This window comes from Mytilus californianus, unplaced genomic scaffold, assembly GCF_021869535.1.
Source record: "Mytilus californianus isolate M0D057914Y unplaced genomic scaffold, xbMytCali1.0.p SCAF_1, whole genome shotgun sequence".
NCBI classification, from domain to species: domain Eukaryota; kingdom Metazoa; phylum Mollusca; class Bivalvia; order Mytilida; family Mytilidae; genus Mytilus; species Mytilus californianus.
This window is the reverse complement of record NW_026262581.1, coordinates 99,446,883-99,470,208: the sequence shown is the minus strand read 5'-3', so window position 1 is coordinate 99,470,208 and position 23,326 is coordinate 99,446,883. Positions and strand designations below refer to the sequence as shown.

The window sequence follows — 23,326 nt, the reverse complement described above, 5'->3', positions numbered from 1 at the left end:
CAAACCTAAAAGGGCCCAGCCATTAACAGATGAGGAGATCAGCATGCTATTTGACAAGAACATTCTTGGTGACAATTCTCCAAAAGCCCTCCTCAACACAGTATGGCTGAACAATTGTGTTCAATTTGGACTAAGAGGCGTCTCAGAACATTACTCACTTCGGTATGTTTTTATATGAAATAATATTTAAGTTCCGAGACAGGTATTGTTAAATGCAATAAAAAATTGATATCAGAGAATTTCAAAAAACTAACATAAAAAAAAGAACAATATTAAAGCGATATGACATACATGTACGTCATAAATCACACACCATTATCTCCTAGATCTCGTCTATACAGTTGTTTCATTGGCAATCATATCACATCACATCGTTTCTTTTAAACAAGCATAAAAAAAGCTGAAATAATCACAGGAATAATTAAGACAATATACGTATAGTGTCTTGAAATATGAAATTTATTTGTATGAGGCTAAGAAACTGGGGGAAATGCGAGGTTCTACCGAGCATTTCCCCCTGTTTCGTGCCGATTACAAATAAATTTCATATTTCAAGACACTATATGTATATTGTCTTTATACTGAAATCAATAAAATATATCAAAAATAAAATATCAGAGAATTTCAAAAAACTTACATAAAAAAAAGAACAATATTAAAGCGATATGACATACATGTATGTCATAAATCACACACCATTTTCTCCTAGATCTCGTCTATACAGTTGTTTCATTGGCAATCATATCACATCACATCGTTTCTTTTAAACAAGCATAAAAAAGCTGAAATATTCACAGGAATAAATCACATTTTATTTTTATAAAATATTTAGAAAACACACGGATCATTTTTACTGCACATTTGCTCGAGTGTAATCAAATTTTCTAACTTCAGGTGAATAAACAATGTACATACATTGTACATAAAATGCATCTATATGTTGATTGATTGATGGTGGTTAAGGCCACTTTCAGACCGCATAGTTATACATGTTTTGTGGCGAACAGTTACGAAGTCCATATTTAGTGTACAAACTGCATCTGGTGGTCGCTTTTGTTTCACTGAATAATACATGCATATAAATCCACTTGATGAATAAACTTAATAGCGTCTCATTCTGTACAATTCTCTATATTTGTGACACATCTTTCATCTGTAATAAACTACTGCGAGTGAAATTTTGCATCATAGTAGAAAAAGTTTTTGTCACAGCTTGGAGTTTTTAATTCTATAAATAATTCTAGCACAATACTTCATCACTCACAAATATGAATCAAATTCAGACATGTATACATAACTACTCCTTAGTTAGTGAATGGTATGGTGTTCAAATTCTTGCAGCTAGCAAATCAGAATCTCTGAAAATAAAATAAATACAAAAATGAGACTAGTCACTTAATTAAGGTGAAGGGAGTATAATGCATACATGTAAGAATACATACACAACAAACATGAAATAAAGTCTACATTTAAATAAAACATTTGGTTTTCTCGTCCAAATATGACATTTTGGCCTTTTATAGATTTTTATACATTGTAGAAGGCTTTCATACACATAATTTGGTCTCTGTTTGATCGTTGTCTCATTGGCAATCTACCGCAAAGTAAGAACGGATTGTCTGATATCATGACATTGTTAACTGCGATTGACCAAGTCCACTGGTGTAACTCGTGAATAAATAAATAAATCAAACTATTATTCTCAAATTGTGAAAAATATGATAACGATGTTGTTTTTTTTTCAGTTGGGGAGATTTAACTTTAAACACGGCATCTGATGGCACAAAATACCTAGAATTAAATGAAAGGCAGACAAAAACTCGAACAGGGGCAAATGTTGCAGACGTTAGAGAAGTGTCGCCTAAAATATATGAAACAAAAGGGGATCATGATCCAATAAAGTACTATGAAGTATATAAATCAAAGAGGCCACAAAATTTCAGTGATGCAGAGGACCCATTCTACTTGGCGCCACGCACAATTTCATTGGCCGACACACGTTCCCAAATATGGTTTCTTCGACAGAAAATAGGAGAGAGAAAAATGGGTTCAATAGTTAAAACCATGAAGATTGAAGGAGGGTTAGATGAAAACAAGCGTTTAACAAACCACAGTGCCCGAAAGTATCTTGTTCAGAAACTAAGATCAAATGAAATTCCTGACACGGACATTATGCAAATTTCGGGTCACAAAAATGTTAATTCCATAAACAGTTACAGTTCAATTTCAGAAAACAAACAGAGAAAAATTTCAAATTTGTTAAGTAATACAAGCAGCGAGGAAACTTGTCACACTTCCACCGGGCCAAACTTACCGTGCACAACAGCTTCAACAGTCCTCTCATCTTTGTCTCAACCTGTCAACCAACAAAACAACCTTGATATGATGGCACCTTCCATTAGCTCGCAAACCAATATGTCCAGCCGTATCAATTCCATGTTTTATGGCGCTACTCTCCACATCAACTCCCTCAATGTTTACATGGACAAACCGCCTCAACAGTAATGGCCGCGCGCCAAATTCCGTTAGATCACAACGTGTAGTAACATTTGTCAAACTTTTATAAATTCAAACTCTTTATGTCTTCAAATTGTTGATTTACATACCATATTTATTAAATGTCACTCTGTTATTAATCTAGTTCATTTTCTCTTTCTATTTCCTAAAAATATCAATGTCTTATCGCCTGGACTTTATGAATTACTACGCTATAAAGGGAAATACCCAACAATGGTACCCCAAAAGGGAAATTCTGAACACTTTTTTTTTCTTTTTAACAATTTATTTGTTACGTATTTTATTTTTGATATTTTTTATCGATTTCAGTATAAAGACAATATACGTATAGTGTCTTGAAATATGAAATTTATTTGTATTCGGCACGAAACAGTGGGAAATGCTCGGTAGAACCTCGCATTTCCCCCAGTTTCTCAGCCTCGTACAAATAAATTTCATATTTCAAGACACTATACGTATATTGTCTAATTAATTAAAAAAATGGGAATGCATGGAAAATTAAAAAAAATATCATGGCTCTATTAATTTCGCTATTGTTCACAACTCCGTGTGATCTATGTTAATTGTTTATCATTGTCACGATCAAGTAAACTTCTGCAACAAACTCGAAAGTTAATTGGCTTGGGATCAAGAATCACTGAATGAAATATTATTTGTCGTGACAAATTCCCCATTTCCATTCTCAACTTTATGTAATAAATGTATAAAAAGGTGCATACAGGACTTAGTTAAGTATATATGCATGCATTGGTTCAATAATTTCAATAACATTAAAATGACAAGAAACTTGTTTCATATGACCCTTTTCTGTGTTTTGGGCAAATACTAAAAAAGATAGAGAGAAACTGTTTACAAGCAAAAATTTATCAGCAATACAAGATCAACAAAAAAGAGATTTTTGTCATGAATTCTATTCTTGCCAAAATGTTGGAGAGTGTCCATTGTTATAAATGCACGTAGACCTAGGTGAGAGACACAGGCTCTTTAGAGCCTCCAGTTTTTAATTTTAGAGAATTTTTTTCATCTGTTATATTATATGCTTGCATCCACAGTAGGACACAATGTAGAATGTCAAAACATTTTTAATAATTGTGACATTTTCTCCTCTTTTCAGCATGGATGTCAAGCAGTATGAATTGTTCAGTACATGTAGTCATGTATGCTTATTATGCTTTAGCAGCTATTCCTTCCATGCGGTCAAAATTATGGTGGAAAAAGTATATTACTAAATTTCAGCTAGTGAGTTTTACATATTAAAATTTTCTTTTTATTTCAAATGCCTACAGTTCACATTTATGATCAGCTTTGCTGACAAAATCCACATATTTTATTTTGATAATACTTTAATTTTGTTTTCTCTACATATAACTTTATGAATTTTTGTTGATGTATCCTTCAGAACCAACTATTTATCTCTTGTGAAGGTTTTTTCTTTTCTTGGGACAAACATTTCTTTTTGACTTTATTCACAAACAAAATATTTTTTTCAATAACAGAAGTAAGTGAGTAAATAGTTTATTATAGTGTCACAATCTGTTAAACACTAACATACAGTTTACACTAGTCTTTTTGGGGCCCTTGCTGTTTGGTATGAGCCAAGGCTCCGTGTTGAAGGCTGTACTTTGACCTATAATTGTTTACTTTTTACACATTGTGACTTGGATGGATAGTTGTCTCATTGGCACTCATACCACATCTTCTTATTTATAGTAACAAGATTTTTTTTTTAAACTCGATGTTTTTTTTGTTTTTTTCAATTTTAAACGGAAAAAATAATTGTTTTTCACTTCCTTTCTGAAAAGTTAATATTTTTTATAAGAAATCAAGAATCAAACAATATGTTTAAAAAAAAATCCTGTTAAGAATTGCACTAATTAACTTTAATGAAACCATACTGTTAGTTGGTAGTTCCACTTAAAACTTTTACCGAAACCCTACTGTAATCAATTATTGCACTTTTGATGCTCCTTGAAACCATATCAATCTGTAATTAATCTTATGACCCTAAATGAAAATGTACTGCTTGTTTGTAAGTATACTACAACATACCATTAGTTGGTTATTGCTCATATGACCTTAAATGAAACTACCTTTTGTCTGTAATTACAGTTCTGGCATACAGTGAAAACAAAACCTCAGTCTTTGAGTACACATACAGCCTTTAATGAAACTGCACTGTCAGTCTATAAGCACACAATCTTTTATGAAACTACCATCAGTATGAAAATACGACATGGAATGATTGCCAATGAGACAACTATCCACCAGAGTCCAAATGACATGCATATAAGTAACAGTCCGTTTTTGCTCTCATATCGTTTAATGAAACTGTACTGTTCAGTTAACAACCTCTATTGCACCTTTACTATCAGACTTTCAATTAATGATTTCTAATGAAACCTTACTGTGAGTCTATGTACACTTAGCAACCTTTAATGAAACCTATCATCAGTGTAATATAAAAATAAGAAGATGTGGTATGATTGCCAATGAGACTACTATCCACCAGAGTTCAAATGAAGTGGATGTAAGCAATTATAGGCAATTACAGCCTTCAACAATGAGAAAAACCCATACTGTATAGTCTGCTATAAAAGACCCGATATAGTTTTAAACGAAAAAACTAAAGGCCTAATTATAACAAAACAATTTACATAGAAGTGTGATCATTTATCAGCAAAAAATACAGGTTTTGGCAATTAAACCAGAAAAAGACAAGATAGTAAAGCGATTCATATTGCCACACAAAAGCTATGATAAAGTATCAATTTGACAGAAAAATAAACGCAAATAGATTTTATTCCAAATCCATAACTACAAAAAGTCTGGAAAATTTTAAATCATGTCACTTTTCCTGCTTTATCAAAACTAATTGCTCTTTTTAGAACAATAGAAATGATAAAATAATTATTTATTTTGTGTAAATCAGACGTAGTTGCCTCATATCTTCGGGGCTGACAGCCCTCAGATATGAAATGCCTACATCTAATACTTACGAAAAACAAATAAGACAGACATGAACCAACGACAACCACTGAACTACAGGCTCCGGACATAGGAAAGGCACATAAAGAATGTGAAATTTCACTTAGCAACCTTTAATGAACAATTATTATTGAAATCATTCTGTCGGGCTGTAATTTTATTGAAACTGTTGACTGACCTGTACATGAAGCAATAAAGCTGTAGACTATTCCACTACCAACCTTCACCCTAATTTTTTGGAACCAATAACATGTTTGTTCTGTTTATCTATTTCAGACACAGTTCACGCTTATTCTATTACACACATTACAGAGTGCTTTTACACGTTGTGATTTTCCAAAGATTGGAGAGTATATGTTGACTTGTTACATGATTTCTATGTTAATATTATTTGGTAATTTCTACATGAAATCCTATAATCAGAGACAGATGGATAAAGCAAAGAAAGATGGTGTGAATATATCTAATGGCAGTAGGAACAGTCATTCTAATGGCCTTACCAATGGTTATGCAAAATTAGATTGAACATAGTTTTATCTTAGTTGATAGAATGACATAAGAATGTAATATTTTACAGTTGATAAATGAAATTCAGTATCGTTTTCCAAATTAACCTTACAGGGTATTGGTATCATGTACTTCATCAACCATTATAAATATTTATCATAAAGACTTTTGACTCAGTAAATTTGAAAAAAAAGTGATAACATTTTTAATTATTTATTTTTACTTGAATAAGATTAAGAGGAAATGATATGATTTTCACTCATGAGTCATCTGTAAAATGGTAAATGTTCATATGTTATTCTCTTCATTGAAATTAAAACAAATTGATTTAATTTGCACTTAATTTTTCTTTTGTGGTCACAAAAATCTTCTTCATTTTGAAAGAGTTTACTAGCAACCCTTTAGGTCTGTTTATATGCATCACAATTTAAAATAATGAATATGCTTTTAATCAGATCACTTATTTATTAGAACTTGTCAAAATGTATCACCAGACAGATTGAATGTAAGTTTGTCCACTGGTATACAAAGGGACATAATTCTATAACTTGCCATTACATCTGCTGTTATAGACAGCTAGTTTTGTAGATTTCAATGATTTTTGAAACACTTGGTCAAAGGAGTTGAAGAGAAACTCAATGATAAATATTTCTACTCCTTCAAAAAATAATTTCTGTTATAATTGTGCAATTTCAGAATCATTATTTTTTAAGAAGATTTTAAATATGCATTTTTCTGCATAATAATTCTACATTTCTACAACGCATAATTTCTTCACATATAAACAGTTTAAAACATTTTTACTGTTTTTATGTCTTAAAACAATGTCTACCAAAGTTGTCCAATCATAAATGATAAATAATATAATTTCAACACAAGCATACAAATTGTAATAGATTTTACCAATGTAAAGTGTCCTATATATACCGAAGGCTTGAGTGCATACTTTATGAATTCTAGTTATTACTGTCAGTTATGTCATTATCAATTCTTACTATTGTATGAGTAGAAATTTGTTTATTATATGTGTTATTGTATATCTTTATGTTATGTACATTTATCTTCGTTAAATAAGTTCTGATGAAATACTGTAGGCTTAAAAAAAAACTGATAGACTGAAGAAAGAGTATTCAATATTAAAAATTTCTCAAGTCTGATAGCAGTAAAATTATTATAATACTACAATACTGGGTCTAGCTTTAGTACTTTTCTAATACAATGAACTTGGGGACAATTGTGCCATATTATTTTAAAAAAAACCCAACTTATTGCCATATTAAAACCATTTGTAGTGTAAACAAAAAGTTTGAAAACAACAAAAGTCACAATTTTTATTATATGTTTGGCTTTCTAGATTATTTGTGTGTGATATAGTAGATTTGTCATTTTTATCAAACAAGCTCATCAGTGATAGTTAAATTTTGTAATTTTTTGTAAAAATATTGTATAATGCCTAATTTTGTAGGAGTCATTTGTTCCATTATAATGAGCGTATACCTTAATTTATTACAGTCTAATAAAGAAATATACATAATGAATATTCATGTGAAACATATATCATGTAATTGTTTATACTTGCTGTTGTAATTGTCTTACAAATAGTGTGCCTTTTTTAAGAACATGCTATATTTTTTTTACTTAGCATACAACCAAGTCCCAGGGTTTTGTTTTTGGTTGTTTTAAGTATTTTGTGCTTCCATGCATTCCTTTTACCTCCCATCACCCAAATGGATATGTGTGCTATTGCCATCACTTGCTATTTGTCACATGTATTTATCCATCACTCACTTATATAGTTTTTACTTGTTCTTTCTTGTGAACTTTTACTTTAAACCACTGAATTTATTGAAAGGACTTAAGGCCGTTTTGACATTTCCTCATGGTTTGTTGCCATGGTAACTTGTAAAATAAGATTTTTTCAAATTTTCCTTCTGCATGAACCATGTTCAAGTTACCTTTTTAGTACATATGAGTTGATCATTATGATGACATATATGTTGACTAGATTACTTAATGACAATAAATTACCATGTTAACAATCTAGAGGTTCACAATAAGTTAATAGATAGATTCTCATTGATTTTGTCACAAACAAAAAGTCGTAAGTGTAACATTATATATATCAATATCTTTTATTTAGAGGTATTTTACTTTGTTAGTTTTTTTTATGTGTTGTTCACTAGTTTTGCAATTCTTTTAAATGTTCTTAGTTTTTGCATTCTAAATTTATGCAGTTAAATTTCACTTAAAAGGTGCAATGATTATGAGCCAGTTTAGAAAATGATTATATCGTTTCTAATTTGACAAAAAGTCATTGACAAAAATCCTTTAAGTTGACTTTCTGAATTGGTCCATTGTATTAATCTGCTTTTCTATATAGATAACTGAATTGTAGTTCAAATTTTTTAATAGATAAATTATGCCCATTGAATATTAAAAAAAGGTGTGTTATTGTTCTCCAATTAAATTCAGTGATACAAAACTTTCATATCACAATGTCTCAAATGAGTTTAATAATCATGAATATTTGGTGAAGTATGTTATATATCAAAGAATAACAGGAAGTAAAAACATTAGAAAATAACATAATGGTATAGGAACACTGCAATTCTGCTCTCAGTATATAAATACTGATCAGAAACACAATGTTTTCTTTATCTTAAAATCAAGAGTTCAGTGCTGAACCAATTTAGTACTAAAACAATCAAAATATCTGAAAAATAACTTTTGTAAGTGTTTATCTTATGAAAATACTTAGGTAAACAAAATGAATTTCGAAAGATTTTTCAGGACTGTTATGTTTGATTATTTTGATTTTAGTATTAAAACTCATCAAAAGATACCAGGCTTATAATTATATATAAAACATTATTCCGTCATATCATATACTGTAGAAAGTAGCTTTTATTCTGAGACTTAATACTTTGCTGTATAAATACTTTCTATCAAAGACTAGATATTGGCTTTGGTTCTGCTTTATCTTAGACTTGCTCTTTAGCTTTATAAATACTTTCATATTTGCTTTAATTCTGCGTGTTCTTAGACTTGTTTTATAAGTTTTTTTTTATGTCCCTTCATGATGTGATTAGACAGTAGCCCTCCATTGTACAGTTTAGTAGTCCTCCATATACACTTTAGTACTACAGTCATTAGAAATAAATGCTGATAGGCTGACCATATACATTTCCAAAAGTAATTTGTGTTACAAATTATCAAGAATTTTTCACGTAATAATAAATAATTGACTTACATGACATCATTCCTCTACAACTGTGTGTATGGTCAGTAACAAGGCATCATTTCCATAATCATTGATCTCTTTATGGTTTTTATGCTTTTTTATTTTAATATTTTTTATATCAATTATTGTATAAATGTGTTTATGATTGTTTCTTTCTATGATTGTTAAATTATTATTGTAACTTATTTCCTTTAATTATTTTCCTATTTATATCAAAATTTACAGACTAAACTTGCAAAATTGAAAGTTTTCAAAATAATTGATGACCACATATTTGTATTTTGAATAGACACAGGATAATGTTAGAAAGTGCCTAATATTTCTGTAAATGTATTGAGGACAAGTTCCATTTCAATCTTGTGTGCCCTGCAAATAGAAACTTGTAAAATTTATCAAACAATATTATTGGCATAAGCAGAGTGTGTTGAAATTGATACAGTAGTAAAGTCTATGTATGATTTGACTTTTTATACGCCCGTTTACGGGACGTATTATGGTATACCACTGTCCGTCCGTCCGTCATCAACATTTTGGACAATAACTCAAAAATGCTTTGAGCAGTTTTCATGAAACTTTAGTGAATTGTTAATAACTATTGTCGTGAGCTCCCTTTCAATTTTTATAAATTTTGGATTTTACGTTTCCAAGTTGTGGGGTTTTATTCATTAAAAAAGGGGGATTTTCCAGTTCTCAGACAATAACTCAAAAGTTCTTTGAGCAGTTTTCATGAAACTTTGGTGACTGGTTTATATCTATTAAAATAACCTCCCTTTAGTTTTTTATAAATTTTTTATATGACATTGAGGAGTAATGGAACTTTATTCTTGTTAAAGGGACGGGCGTATCATGCGCTCATGGCGCAGCTCTTTATTAAGAAAATTTATTGTTTTTGCTTTTAAAATTAATTAACATTCTCTGTCTGCATGTTTATTACAAATATTACTTTATGTACCTGGTGAGTTGTAAAGCTCTTAAGCTTAAGGTAATAAGAACAAGTATAATAGTTAAAAAAAAAAAATATTTATTTATGTATATTTGATTTTCTTCAATGTAATTTTTTAAGGCCACACAAATGCAATCCCTGCAATGTTTTCCCCCTTAGGAAAGTTAACCCATTTAAAAATACTGAACAAAGCAGTCATGTAGATCCTGTACTATTTCACTGAATTTTACAATATCATTTCATACCTTCATTTTTACAGTATCATCATTTAATAGAAGTTTATATCAGTATTAAAATGTAAATAATTGTTTCATGAACCTGAGTTGGGTGTAGACATCTGATATTGAAAAAACACTAGCATTGGTCCCATTATTGCAAAGATAAATAAAAAAAATATTTTCAGTACATGAAACCTAAATGATAAATATTCTCTTTTTAAATAAAAAACTTATGGATATTTTATAACCAGTTTTGGAAATGTCAAACTTCAACAGCGTTGCAGAATTTGGTAACTAAAATATTACATTTAAAATTTTTTTTTTTACCTTTGAACATTTGTTGTCAATGGGAAAAATTGATGAATTAAATCAGCAACATTGCTGAATTCTGAGATGATTTGAATTACTAACATAACCAATGATAAATATGTACTAAAAAAGAACAAAATGTATACAAAAAAGAGCAAACAATGGATCTTAGACAGGTTCAAACTCATATCTGGAGATTACTGGTAATATCAAATCCATTAAAATACACTAGACAAAATTTTAAGTTATGTAAATAAAGTAGGTTTGTAGGAAAAGTAACTACTATAGGATATACTGTAAATTCAGAAATTATGGCAAGGTTTTTATTAATGCGAATATTGCGACTGGGCGAGTAGGAACAATAATAAGAACATTTTGATATCTGACACATATACCTGTATGCAGATTTTCCTGAAATCGCAATAATTAATCTTGCATCTTTGTCCATTCTTCAAAAATCGTAAAAATAAATGAAATGAATTTACAGTATATCATTGGTCTTTGTGGTGGTTCTACACTCAGATGATATCAGGTGCTGAATTCACTGTACTTATTGCATGTTTGAAATGAAGTATTTCTGCAAAAATAGATGATAAACTTTTGTACTATTTATATATGTACGTAACTTTGTATGAAATATTTGCACATCTGTTTTTCAAAGAAAATCACAGGATAATCACTATATAAGTGTTTTACCATCATGGGTTTTAAAAATCAAAAGATAATTAGTTACTTTATTTTTCATACTACAGTAAATATAATAGTTTGTAAAAGAATGATTGGGGATGAAAATAATTTCTCACCTGATGCTTACATTTCTATATTAGTTCTATTTCTTAGATGGTCAATGAAATCAGAACATTGTGTAAACAGTTAGAAAACTAGATTTTATTGTTTTTGTTGAACATGGTCATTCAAATTTATTTAAAGAAGTAGATATGCCACCAACCAAGACCTGAATTTCTTGGCAAAGCCAAAAAAATCTCAGTAAGAAATATTTAAAAGGGACATAACTCTATATCAGAGTTTCTTGTTCATGTTTTTTTTTTTTTTTTTTTTTTTTGATCTTATTAGATAGTCATTTTAAAGAATATAAGAAATTGAAACAATGTCTATTTTGAATATTATGGTATTTAAAAGGTGAAAATGTCAAAATTGATTTATATATAGAAATGATAATTAAATTTATAAGCATATTTAAATCTATAAAATCTGTGATACCTCAGAACAATTAGTGCTGGTACTTTTGTCATTGTTGCTTATGAAGAAGCAAAAAAGAACTGTTCTTTTGTGATTTTGTTTGTTATGTTTGTTTCCAATATCATGTATTGTTATTTGATCTATAAAAGGTCGTTTATTGCTATCACGTCGGCGTCGTCGTCCGAAGTCATTTGGTTTCCGGACAATAACTTTAGATTAAGTGTATCGATCTCTATGAAATTTAACCAAAAGGTTCAATACCACAAAAGGAGGGGGGCAATTTTTTTTTCCTTAAGATTTAAGAAATTGTCAATTTTTGAAAGAAAAATTGGGAGTCACAATTTAATTTGCTAATTCTTTGTATATAGTCTGAAAACAGATTTACTAAGTATTGCGCAACAGCACAGTGTATTGCACAACAGCAAGAAATCTTCAATTGAATATAAATTCAAATCATATAACCAATTTCAAGTTCTTTGACTACATTTATTCTGTGTCAGAAACCTATAATGTGTCAAATATTTAATTATAATCCAAATTCAGACCTGTATCAATCTTGAATATTGTGTCCATTTTTGCCCCAACTGTTCATGGTTGGACCTCTGCAGTCGTTTACAGCTGCAATCGGCGAAGCAGTTTATTTAGATTCAGATGATCATAAAAAATGTTTTGAAATTTTTTCGTAAAATGTCTAATTTGGAAAGTGATATTTTTTAACATTTTGAATTATAGAAAGTGTGTAGTATGGATGAGAACTGTATGTTAACATGGATTTTATTGGCATATTCTAATTTATGAATACTTTGAATTTTGACTTGATGAATTTTGGCCTATTCAAAAAAATGTTAAGAACCTAAGTTGTTAGAAAACAGTGACTAAAAGAAATAAAAAATATTTTTCTTGAAAGAAAGGGCTACTATTTTAAATTCCTAGCTATATCTTTATCAATTAAATTACTCAAATCTACTAGCTGAAGTATGTTTTTGTGAAAATTTCAGAAATCAGTCAGAAGCAATCCATAATTTGTTTTCCCATAGATAAGGAAATTACAATGAAAACTACATTTCATTGTCATTACAATTTTCAATCTAAATGGATATGAAATGAAAATAGAGGCAATAATTAAACATAATAACAGGGAAGTTTTTATGGTGTATTTATTTGAATAAATTTATTTAAGTTGAAACAAAATTATACTTTGTAGTACCTATCTAAACATTTGTAGTCTAGTTGTATCTGATTGCATAAACTATATCTATATCTAGTAAAAATAATGTAGAATGAAAATGTTGTTTTTCATTGAATTTGATTTCATCCTGTTGTTTTCCATACACATTGATGGGTTGAATAATGACTCGTCTGTTTATGCAAAATATCAAAAGCTAAAATATGTAATTTGTTGAAATTGAAATTGCTCAGATGTCTTAACATTAGATTTCTTGGAGTTTCACCTCAGCAATTTAGTTTTCAACAGCAGTCACATTTTAAACGCCCATTAAAGATGGAATGTATTATGGTATACCAATGACCGTCCATCCGTCTTTCCATCTATTCATCAACACTTCATACAATAACTCAAACTTGCTTAAACATATAATTTTAACACAACATTAGGATTCATGGAAGAAAGCTCCCTTTTCGATTTTGAAAATATTTCCCTTTGTCATATCTGAGTTACAGGACTTTAATCGCTTTGAATTACAGCAATTTTCACATGTTGCGCTTTAACTCCAGTATGCCTGGATTGATATCCTTAAAACTTTACATTATTGTTTGGATTGATATAAGGAAGCTACCTTTTGTAATTTTTTTATATTCCTGGTTTGTCCTTCCAGAGTTACAGGACTTTAATAGTCAGATTTAAGTATATTTTGAACATATTTTACCATAACTTGAGTTTGCTTGGATTGATAAAACTGGAAACTTTACATAATTGTTAGAATTCTTGAACATAAACCCTTCAATTAAAAAAAAAATCTGATATGTCATTCCAGAGTTATGGGACTTTGACCATCAGATATATAAAAGACATTTTTTATACGATCACAAAAAAATTTGCGGTCGTATATTGGTATGACGTTGGCGTCGTCCGAAGACACATTGGTTTTCGCACTCTAACTTTAGTTTAAGTGAATGGATCTCTATGAAATATTACCATAAGGTTCAATACCACAAAAGGAAGGTTGGGATTGATTTTGGGGGTTATGGTACCAACAGTTAAGGAATTAGGGGCCAAAAATAAGCATTTTTGTAACTTCCAGACATAACTTATGTGTTAGTGTATGGATCTCTCTGACATTGTACTACAAGGTTCCATATCACAAAGGGAATGTTGGGATTGAGTTTGGGGGTAATTGCCCAAAACATTTAGGAATAAGGGGCCAAAAATAAACATTTTTCTAGTTTCCAGACAATAACTTGTGTTCAAGTGTATGGATCTCTCTGAAATTGTACTGCAAGGTACTTTACCACAAAAGGAAGGCTGGGATTGATTTTGGGGGTAATTGCCTCAAAATTTTAGGAATTAGGGGCCAAAAAGGGGAAAAAAACAAGCATTTTTCTAGTTTCAGGACAATAACTTGTGTGTAAGTGTATGGATCTTTATGAAATTGTACTGCAAGGTTCCATATCACAAAGGGAAAGCTGGGTTTGAGTTTGGGGGTAATTGCCCTAAACGTTTAGGAATTTTGGGCCAAAAAACAAGCATTTTTCTAGTTTCCAGACAATAACTTGTGTTCAAGTGTATGGATCTCTCTGAAATTGTACTGCAAGGTACCATACCATAAAGGGAAAGCTGGGATTGAGTTTTGGGGTGATGAATCATAAGGGGGTTCAAAAAATTTGGGGGGGGATTTTTTTTTCCTTTTTTTTCTTTAAAATTTTCCATTTTAAATTGGTTATTTCTGATTTATATATAAAAGCAAATAATAATGATATGGTTTGAATAGGTAAATTAAAATTTTTTAAGTTCTTAGACCACTTTCATTCTGTGTCAGAAACCTATGCTGTGTCAAATATTTAACTACAATCCAAATTCAGTGCTGTATCAAGCTTGAATGTTGTGTCCATACTTGCCCCAACTGTTCAGGGTTCGACCTCTGCGGTCGTATCAAGCTGCGCCCAGCAGAGCATTTTATTAAATGTTGTTTTTTAGCTCTAGTATGCTTGGATCAAATTACTACAAACTAAACAATGTTGTTTGGATTGGAAAATGTTGACTTGCTTTAGAATTTGAAAATATTCTGATTTGTCATTCCAGAATTATTAAGACTTTAAACAGTCATATTTGACAAAATATTTAAATGCCTTAGGGTATCCTCATGCAGGTTTTCTACAGATCCATTTTATTTGCTCCTGATTAAATGCCTTCTAAATGCCTTAAATTTTTTTTGCAACATTTTCAATATTGATATTTTAGGGCGTATCATGTTCTCTTGGCACAGCTGCTTTATATTCAAAATGCTCTCGATAAAATGTGAATGAACAAACGAATAAACAAAAAAACAGATACAACAATCACTTCAACCTGTATTAAACTCTCCTAGATGCATCCTAACACTAAGTTGTGTGATTGTAGGTTACATCTACAAATATATTAGAATTTTCCATTTAACTTTTGGTTTTCGGTAACTCTGTTCCCCAATGGCTGTGAACAGTTTTCTATATTTGACACAAGAAGGAACTTGTAACTAGAATGACACTGTTTTACTTCATAGTTGCATTCTTACAGGATGTTTTAAAGTAATTTACTCATTGTCTGAGAAATGAAATGGGACATAAAACTGATTATAGTTGAAGATCATACAGTGACCTATAGTTGTCTACATCCACATCATTTGGTGTCATGTGACTAGTGGTCTCATTGGCAATCATACATAATAGTGGTCTCATTAACAATCATACATAATGGTGGTCTCATTGGCAATCATACATAATAGTGGTCTCATTGGCAATCATACATAATAGTGGTCTCATTGGCAATCATACATAATAGTGGTCTCATTGGCAATCATACATAATAGTGGTCTCATTGGCAATCATACATAATAGTGGTCTCTTTGGCAATCATACATATTCTTATTTTTATTTTTTTGTCGTGACAAGACAATTTTTTGGGAGACTGCTTTATTCCCTAAAATTCATCCTTACACCTAGTAGCTTGATTGTAGGTAATTTACGATCTTAGAACTTATCCACCCACTGTTTGTGAGTCAATTTAAAATGTAAGTTAGTAATTAGTCTCTTCTTGCTCAAGTTGAATGATTTTAGATTCATGTTGCAGCATCCAAGAACTGAACCCTGACGTTAGACTTTACACTTAATAAAAGCCAGAGTAATGTGAAATATCTATACCCCTGCTCCTACGAGAGGGGGGATATACTGGTTTACATTTATTATTTCTTTAAGATTTTTATTCCATTTTCTCAAGAACTACAAATCAGAGCTGCCTGAAAATTTAGAATCAGGCTTAATGTGAGCATGCTTTTTTTAATTCAATGCTCATCAAATTCCTCGTTACTGAATCCTGATGTATTTTATTCACATTACGGCCATGTATGAAACTGTGATCATATTTTTCTCAGGATATACATAGCAGAGCTTCCAGAAATTTGGTATCACGCTTTAAGTGTATATGCTATACTGTGTGATAAATTAACATATTCTTCGTTCATCAACTTCCTATTTACCAAATACTAATATTTTCCTACACACTAATAGTGGGGTATCATTAGTGTGTAATAGCTAGTTCAACTTGTTCATTTTTGGCTGACCTTCACCTTTGGCTTATGGTCAGTCTTTCCATTATGCACCTGCTTATGTCAGTGTCTGAAAATTAAGCATGGAAGTGTACACAAATAGTCAACTCTTAAATTAAAGTTCTTTAAGGTGTGCTTAAATGATGATTGTTTCTTAAGTAGACTTTTTAAAGGCAAAAATAACAAGTTTTTTTTTAAACATTTTTATTTAACATCACCTGGTGTTAAATAAATATCATGTGTAACATACTCTGAGGTAGTTTCGGAGTTATCTCCCATGGTACAACTGTGAAATTATGAATTACATCAAAATATTGCAATGAACACAACCAGTTTCAATATAAACAAGTGAAAAGAAATAACAATGAAACTACCTGTTTTTGTTAAATACAAACAATAAAATTACCCAGAACTATTTCTTAGCACTGCGTTCATGGGATTTTTTATCGCTGATAATAATTTAGTATCACAAAAAATATTTACATGCAATGAGTATTGAATTTTGTTTGCTAACAAATAATTGTCAATTTATAATCTAAAATTAACATTTGAAATAAGAAAATCTTAAGAAAACACAAAAATATAATGCCTTCTTGACATTCATGATGAATACATATTTGATTCACTTAAATATTGACTACAGTTTACATTTTAAGACTTGATTATTCTTAGTGCTAGATATTCTCAAGGTCAAATTTTAATTATATTAATGTAAATGATATGTGCATAAACCAGGGATAACCTACTCATATCAAAATAAAAAAGTTTGTGAACAAAGAAATACAATAAAATTGAGAATGGAAACGGGGAATGTGTCAAAGAGACAACAACCCGACCAAAGAGCAGAAAACAGCCCAAGGCCACCAATGGGTCTTCAACACCGCGAGAAAATCCTGCACCTGGGGGCAAGCTTCAACTGGCCCCTAAATAATATTGTATACCGTACTAGCTCAGTGAAAATGGACGTCACACTAAACTCCGAAACATAAACGAGCCAAAATCTAAAAAACATACAAGACTAACAAAGGCCAGAGAAATAGAAGAATGTCCAGATAATGGTCCTGGCAATCTATATACCAAAATATCATAGCATTGGATGAAAAGGGGCTACAATATCAAATACATATATCAAACAAATGTTATAAGTTGATAAACTTTTCCTTGTTACAGATAACAGAATTAACCCAAAGGATTCTGATAACAGAATAAAACAACATCATTTAAAGTATTATGAACTAAATCCAGAGTTGTTTATTCTTTATAGGCTTATATATGGAGACATTGAAAAACCATGAAAAATAAAAAAAATCCTTGAAAATAAAATTTTTCCACAATCCACAAAAGTTGTTATCCACAAAATCAATGAATCCACAGTAGTATGAGGCATGTGTTTGCTTTCAATTGAATTAAACTACCATTTTGGCATTTTTTGAGAATTGATCTAATTTAAGAACAACAGTCACAATGAATAAATTCAATTATTTAAGGTTTAGGATTAGAGGCAGTTACAAGATGTTTATCCCTCTAGGTAAGATAAAATGGTGGAGTCAAATTTTTCACGTTGAGACCAAAAAATCACTGAATGGAATAAATAAAATAGAGGGTGTATAATGCCATAATAAGGTGTTGAAGAAATCCCAAATGATTCTTAAAATCCTTTCTGTCAGCTTTGGACAATTATGAATTTGAAAATTAAAAGTGATGATTAATGAAAGACAGGCATTAAACAATTGCTAAAGATCAATCAACCATTTGGGATAGCTATCCTCAAATTGTAAAGAAGATATATAGACTGCTACTAAAATCATACAGTTGTCTTAATGTGTAAACAAATGTTTCATTTCAATGTCAATGCCAATATTAAAGTTCAATCATTTTCTGACTAGAAAAATAAAATACATGGAAATGTTCTATAAAAGAATGACTGTCTGGATTTAATGCCATGTATATAAAACTCAATAATCCAGTTGTTATTTTTGACTCACTACAACCACTTTATTTGCCCTAATAAGGTGGAAAAATCAGAGGCAGTGTCTAAGGCTTGAATTATTGGTCAGTAGTTTATAAACATGTATATAATTATCTTAGGAACCTTGAATTTTGATTGTGAAATGATTAAATCTTCTCTGTGGCAAGTAGAACTGGTTTGCTGCAAGAACTATGTTTGAAGTTAATATGAAATAAATATCAATCAAATAATGAAAGAAAATGCTTTTAACTGTATCATTACTGGAAACCAGTAGCACCTCAGAAAGGGAGTAATTCTGAACAAATTGTAATTTTTAATTTCAAAAATGGCTTATTTCAAAATGGACATGAGAAATACTAGGGATGTAAGACTGTTTATCCCCCAATTCCCACAAAAAAATATTCACAAATAAACAAAAAAACAAAAACAATACACAATTTGTTAATCCTGAAAATCACAACTGACATTAAAAATAATAGATACAATAATGTACTACAAACTTGAAAATGATGTACACAAAAAAAAGGAAAAGTTTGGCTTGATATTGTCCCTATAATAGTTTTCATAGAGAAAAAATAACCACTAAACAATATCAATATTCATAGTGGCTTTAGAAGTAAATGATAAAACTGCAAAACATATTTTTGAAACAGCAACTCATAAAAATCATGCCCAATAACATAAAATGAATTCTTGTATTTGTGTATTTTGAATATAATTGATAGAATACCATGGATTTTTAGGAAAATTTATTTAGAACCAATAAAAAGGACAGTCCTATTCCAGATATATTCTTATATAACTGTTAAATAATATTCTTTCAAAAATGGCACATAGAAACTCATAAATTATATGCTGTGTAGTAAAACCACCAGTGCTTTTATGCCACTCTTTATGTTGGTTTCATGTTAAATGTACCTAATTACAAAACTGTTGTCATACCTATAAGTTGTCTCCCTTTGCCAATTTTTGGAAAAAATGGGAAATTGAAATAAAAAAAACTATTTAGGATAAAAAAAAATGGATTTTCTCTTTGATCCAGTATGCTTTAAGTCTACACTGTACACATTATGGAATACATTTACAATACATCTATATTGCACATATTAACACAATAGAAAGACAGTCAATTAGGAATGATAAATGAATAGTATCACAAATAGAATGAGCATTTGAATGCTGCAGTAACAGGTGCTTGCTCTGGAATATGGGACGTCTGTTGGTCTCTCTGTCCTGTCGTAACCATATTTCTCTGCTAACTTTGAGTATAAGTTAGGACTACAACAAAAAACAGAAACAAATTATAAATCTTTATTCAAAATACAGTACTCCGCCATAAGTATTCCTAAAAACAACAATGGTGGTCACGTCACTGAAGGGTTAACAAGTTTTTACTGTTGTCTCCATGGCACAATCAGGATGACAATGAATCTATATATAGGTGGTTCTGTAGAAAAACATGTGCTTGTCATGTGACACGTGCGTGATGACATCATAGTCCTCTGCACTTACATTATAGCTAATGGAAACAAATAAGGTCGCAAGGGTAAAGAACTGACATCTGATCAGAAAAGTCGTCTTGCTGCATTAAATGATGCAGTTTACAGAAAAAGTGAAATTGTCAAATTGACAGGCATCAAACAGAGTACTGTTTACAGTTTTTTGAAGAGGTATGAACATCGGGGTGATATACAAAACATTCGGAGATCAGGAAGACCAAAATCCTTTCATGACCGGGACATGAGAAAACATTTCCATTGTGTAAAACTAAATCGCCGTAAATCTTTATCTGAAATTACTAATATTTTTAATGAAAGCATTGATCGACCTTTCTCAAAAAGAACTGTTGAACGTAAATTACATTCTGAGGGGTTCCACAAGCAGTCAGTAAAGAAAAAAATTCTTATCTGTGAGGTCAACAAGAAAAAACGAGTGGCATATTGCAGAGGAAATTTACATAAAACTGTGAATGCACACTGGAGTAAAGTAATTTTCAGCAATGAGTGCAAGGTAGTCATTGGGCAGGATTCTTGTGTCAGTGTCTGGAGAAAGGTCGGAGAAAATACATTGACATTATTGACAATAATGTGTGGCCAGTAGTTGTTCGTCATTTTCCCGATAATGACTACGTTTTTCAAGATGATAATGCCCCCGTCCATTGAGCCTGATCCGTTCAAGATTTTCGTAGGGAAACGGGGTTAAAAAGCATGAACTGGCCAGCTCAGAGTCCTGACCTCAATATCATTGAGAACTGTTGGTGGGTTTTAAAAAAGGAACTGCAAAAACGAACTCAGAACATAAATAATACCAAAGACTTGCAACATGAAATTTGTGACATATGGGACAATTTAACTGTAACTTACCGGAAATCATTGTATAACAGCATTCCTAGGAGGATTTTACGAGTAATGAGGAATAAAGGAAACATTACAAAGTATTAAGGTAGGATTTTTTTATTTTGTTACTTGTTCAATAGTTCGAAGTTTTTTCATGTGCAGATTTACATCGACTGTCCGCCATTTTGTTTTTACGAATACTTATGGCGGACGACTGTATATGGAAGGTACTTTGAAATAATTAATTCATACATTTATTAAAAATATAAGTAAATTATGTATCAATAATGGGCTACTTCTTTCATCCATGTGTAATTTCAATTTTTTTATGAAAAAATTTTTAGTGTTAACATCAAAGACAGCAATCCAGCATTACAAGATTGCAAGTTTTAGACATTTAGAATTCATTTAAGACCTTCAACTAATGAAAAGACCATTTCCGATAGGCAGGATTCTAATTTCTTAATAGATGTATACATAATTGCTATTCTGTTTTTGTCCTTTGTTATTGCAATTTTTGCAATTTTTATATTATTTGCAAACTATGTAACATACATTTACCCCATACATAATTCTATTCTCAATCATTTTATGTTGGTCAGTATTATTTCAGAAAATAAAATTCTTTCACCTGCTGAATGACTTTGTGATTTATCTTCATCGAACAAACTATATTTTTGTTAAATAATATGATAGACTTTACAGGAAACAATGCATACATTTTTTTATTACAATTTTCCTTTGTTTGTGACAAACTTACAAAAGTTATTTCAATGAAATGTACAAATTTAGTATGCATGCAATCACTTTTTTAAGTCAAGAAATTAAATTTTAATTCAGTAGCCTAATTCTTCAAAATTTTGAAAATTGAAGTAGCATTTGTGAGGTAAAATCATCTATACCATTGCTGTTTGCTTATATCTTCAACAAAAAAAAACCCTGAAAAATCCTGCTAGAAAATAATGGCCTGTTATTTTGTGCTGCACAGCAGAATAAATATTTCTGACTTCACAGAAATTAAAATTACAGTACATGTGTAACTCATTTAAATTGCTATTAGTATAGAAACTTTGTGGGTGCGCTCGACTCCAATCTTAAGTGACAAAGATTGTCAGTTTTCCTGCCAACAGTCATAGTTCTCTCTGGCACTCTGGCTTCCTCCACCAATAAAAACTGACAGCCATGAAATAGGCAATAGTGCTGAAAGTGGCGTAAAGCACCAATCAATTAATCAATCAGTAATTGAAAAATACATCTAAGTAACTCATAGAGCAAAAATAATTATGTACCTGTTAGCATCCATTCTAATCCACAAATCATTGAATGGTTTTGTGAAACTTGTTTTGTAATTTCTCTGTCTTTCACTTTGTCTTTCTAACCATTCTCTGAAATACAAATATTCAGGTAATGAGAAACATCTGAAGGAGTTATCTAACCTTAGAACTTGTCTCTTCAAAAGATGAAGAAAACTGTCTTCAATACTTCAAAACTTGATCACTGGGATAAACTGCTACTGCTATTTGTAGTATGAGCTAAGACTTTCTATGTACTGTAGTTGGGGGCAGTTGAAACAAACTTTACCTGTTATCAAAGTGATTGTTGTTTCTCAAATAAGTTAAATGCATGTATTCTGAAATTTATCGAACTTGATGTGTCCAATTGTGTTGGAAATGCCCCAACCTGTGAAAGGATTGTGTCATTTCATGAAAAAAGTAGGTCATCTGATTTGACCTGACATGATACATTTACAGGAATATCATCTTCCACATTTTAAATTTTAAATGTTAATACCATAGCATGAACCAAAAAAAAGACTCATACTATGAATTACTGTACTATGTGTTTTAAATCTATCACACTATATAAAAAAATATATGCTTATGAAGCGTAGGTCAATGCTCTAAGAGCAATTCCTTTTGATCATCATTTTTTTCTAGCATAAAAGGATGTCTAGAGAGTAGTTTTTGTATACAAAAGTGACCACAGCTGCTTATTTAGTACTACATATATAATGTTCATTGCTTGAGGTATAACGTATAATATTTGTAATCACACATCAAAGTCTAGTTGCTTCATTATAATGTATTTGTTAAAATGAAAACTTTAAACTTGTTAACCACTATAAACATTCTATCATCATCAAAAATAACCATTTTATTACAATGCCAGATATTTGCAGACTTTCCGTCACTATCTTGTACATAAATATAACATTACCTAGTTTCTTCATCCATATCAAACCATATATCTCCATATATACTGTTTTTATCTTTTAATTTTCTTCTCCTGTGTTTTCTTTTCTTCTCTCCATTCAACCTAAAAAGATAAGACTACTCATCAATCA

The 23,326-nt window shown here is 30.6% G+C and overlaps 2 protein-coding genes across 2 annotated transcripts in view; one reads left to right on the top strand and one right to left on the bottom strand.

Moving 5' to 3' along the window:
- Positions 1-12,789, top strand: part of LOC127727385 (elongation of very long chain fatty acids protein 5-like) — a 31,286-nt gene extending 18,497 nt beyond the window's left edge. The window contains exons 6-7 of the mRNA XM_052234763.1: positions 3,632-3,756; positions 5,779-12,789. Of these exons, the coding sequence (XP_052090723.1) occupies positions 3,632-3,756; positions 5,779-6,027 (374 nt within the window). The 3' untranslated portion in view covers positions 6,028-12,789. The remainder of the gene's footprint in view (positions 1-3,631; positions 3,757-5,778) is intronic.
- A 4,060-nt stretch (positions 12,790-16,849) lies between these two features.
- Positions 16,850-23,326, bottom strand: part of LOC127727278 (metalloprotease TIKI1-like) — a 39,252-nt gene continuing 32,775 nt past the window's right edge. Inside the window, exons 5-7 of the mRNA XM_052234755.1 lie at positions 23,200-23,298; positions 22,272-22,367; positions 16,850-19,924 (exon numbers count right to left, since the gene is read on the bottom strand). Of these exons, the coding sequence (XP_052090715.1) occupies positions 19,777-19,924; positions 22,272-22,367; positions 23,200-23,298 (343 nt within the window). The 3' untranslated portion in view covers positions 16,850-19,776. The remainder of the gene's footprint in view (positions 19,925-22,271; positions 22,368-23,199; positions 23,299-23,326) is intronic.